Genomic DNA, 1,790 nt, shown 5'->3' on the forward strand with positions numbered 1-1,790 from the left:
AACAAACGAAAAATTGAAGAAAAACAAAAAGAGGCCGAAGAACGACAGCCTGCTGCTGTCTTCTACTTCTTCATCTTCTTCAAAGATTTAAGCCGCAACGAAGGCGAACTCTTCTACACGAAGTGACCTTCTGAGAAGCCAAAACGGCGAATCAGAATGGGAAACCAGAAGCTGAAGTGGACGTCGGAGGAGGAAGAGGCACTTTTGGCAGGCGTGAATAAGCACGGTCCCGGAAAGTGGAAGAACATTCTTAAAGATCCTGAGTTTGCTCCGTCTCTCACTCATCGCTCTAACATTGACCTCAAGGTCCCCATTCAATTACCTATTCCTTTCAATTCCTTATATGCGTGTTTTTTTTTTTCGCATTTGGTTGACCTGTTTGTATTGATATTTAGGGTTTTAGTTATAAACTCAGAGGCCGAACTGAAAAATTGCGGGATTTTTTTTGAAGTTACGGATTGATTTCTTTAGAATCCAATAGGCTTGGTACGCAGTTGGTTGAGTGTTTTAACATGGAAGAAACTGGTTTTGTTCTTCAATGATTTTCTACGTTAATTTTTGGACTAAATTGTACTTAATAGTTTTCCCTAAGATTTTCGTTTGACCAACTGATTAATGTAAGAAGAAGAGTCCAGAAAGTGGAATTAGAGGGAGGAAAGAGTTTGATTTTGTATATAAATATTAAATATCGTTAATATGATGGTGCGTTTTTAGGCTTTCTTCAATGGAAGCCATGAACTTGGATGAACTGTGTAAGATCTTCTTCGAGTCTGTTCCTAGATGCATCTTTGAGATTGTTTATGTTCCAGCATTACTAGAACAGAACGATGACATGGTTTAATTTGCCTCAAATTCAAGGTTTTAAAATGTAAATCCCTTGATTAAAAATCTTATATTTTTCCTGTTAACTTTGAAATATTGTGTTTGCGAAACAGCATGACTGTTTAGCTACCAATGTCTGCAACTATTTATCTCCATCGTGTTGCTTATGTACCTAGGACAAATGGCGTAATTTGAGTGTCAGTACTGCTTCACAAGGCTCAAAAGAGAAGTCTAGGGCTCCTAAAGCAAAAGCTATCGTTGCTGCTATTTCTAACCACCAAAACTCTGCTCCTGCTAAGTTTAATGCATCTGCTGATACTGCAGGGGACGATACACCAAACAACAGCACACAAGATGGAAAAAATGTCCCAAGGTCTGTCTCTCTAACCGTTTAGGTACTTTTACATTTGCATCATAGAAGTCATCTGTTTAGTACTGTTATTATTACTTTCTTGGACTGTACAGGGGATGGGGGAGAGTGTTTATAAATCCAACCTTTCATTATATAAGCTTCCCCTTCCCCTTCCCCTTCCCCTCCCTCCACTCACCACCGCTTACCCCACCCCAAGTGACAAACGATGGAGACATGAAGGAGTAGTTTTTAAAGAGGTTGTTGGAAAATGGAATACCTGATGAAATATTTTTACATAGAAATGGAATAGCACCCTAAATCATATTAATCTTATAGGATTTTATTCGTCAACAAAATATTATAGCAGTTCATCTTATTTGCTATATCATAAATCACGATTGGGTTTTTGGAATGTTGTTTTTCTTTAGCATATACTATTATTGTGTGGCGTCTAGAGAATTCTCCCTGTTTAAAGAGTATAGGAAGACGTTTTGAATATGGTTTACATCATGATTATAGAATTGTTGATTCTCTTTCCATTGCTTATAAAGAACTACCAGCTGATATTCATCATAAAATATGCTAATCCAACACCCCCCCCCCCCCCCCCCCCCCC

General features: G+C 38.2%; 1 protein-coding gene across 1 annotated transcript in view; it reads left to right on the top strand.

Annotated features, from left to right (window-relative positions):
• LOC111458043 (telomere repeat-binding factor 4-like) overlaps positions 1–1,790 on the top strand; it is a 4,230-nt gene continuing 2,440 nt past the window's right edge. Inside the window, exons 1-2 of the mRNA XM_023100540.1 lie at positions 1–306; positions 999–1,195. Coding sequence (XP_022956308.1) covers positions 157–306; positions 999–1,195 — 347 coding nt within the window. The 5' untranslated portion in view covers positions 1–156. The remainder of the gene's footprint in view (positions 307–998; positions 1,196–1,790) is intronic.

The sequence above is a fragment of the Cucurbita moschata genome, unplaced genomic scaffold (genome assembly GCF_002738365.1).
Source record: "Cucurbita moschata cultivar Rifu unplaced genomic scaffold, Cmos_1.0 Cmo_Scf00020, whole genome shotgun sequence".
NCBI classification, from domain to species: Eukaryota; Viridiplantae; Streptophyta; class Magnoliopsida; order Cucurbitales; family Cucurbitaceae; genus Cucurbita; species Cucurbita moschata.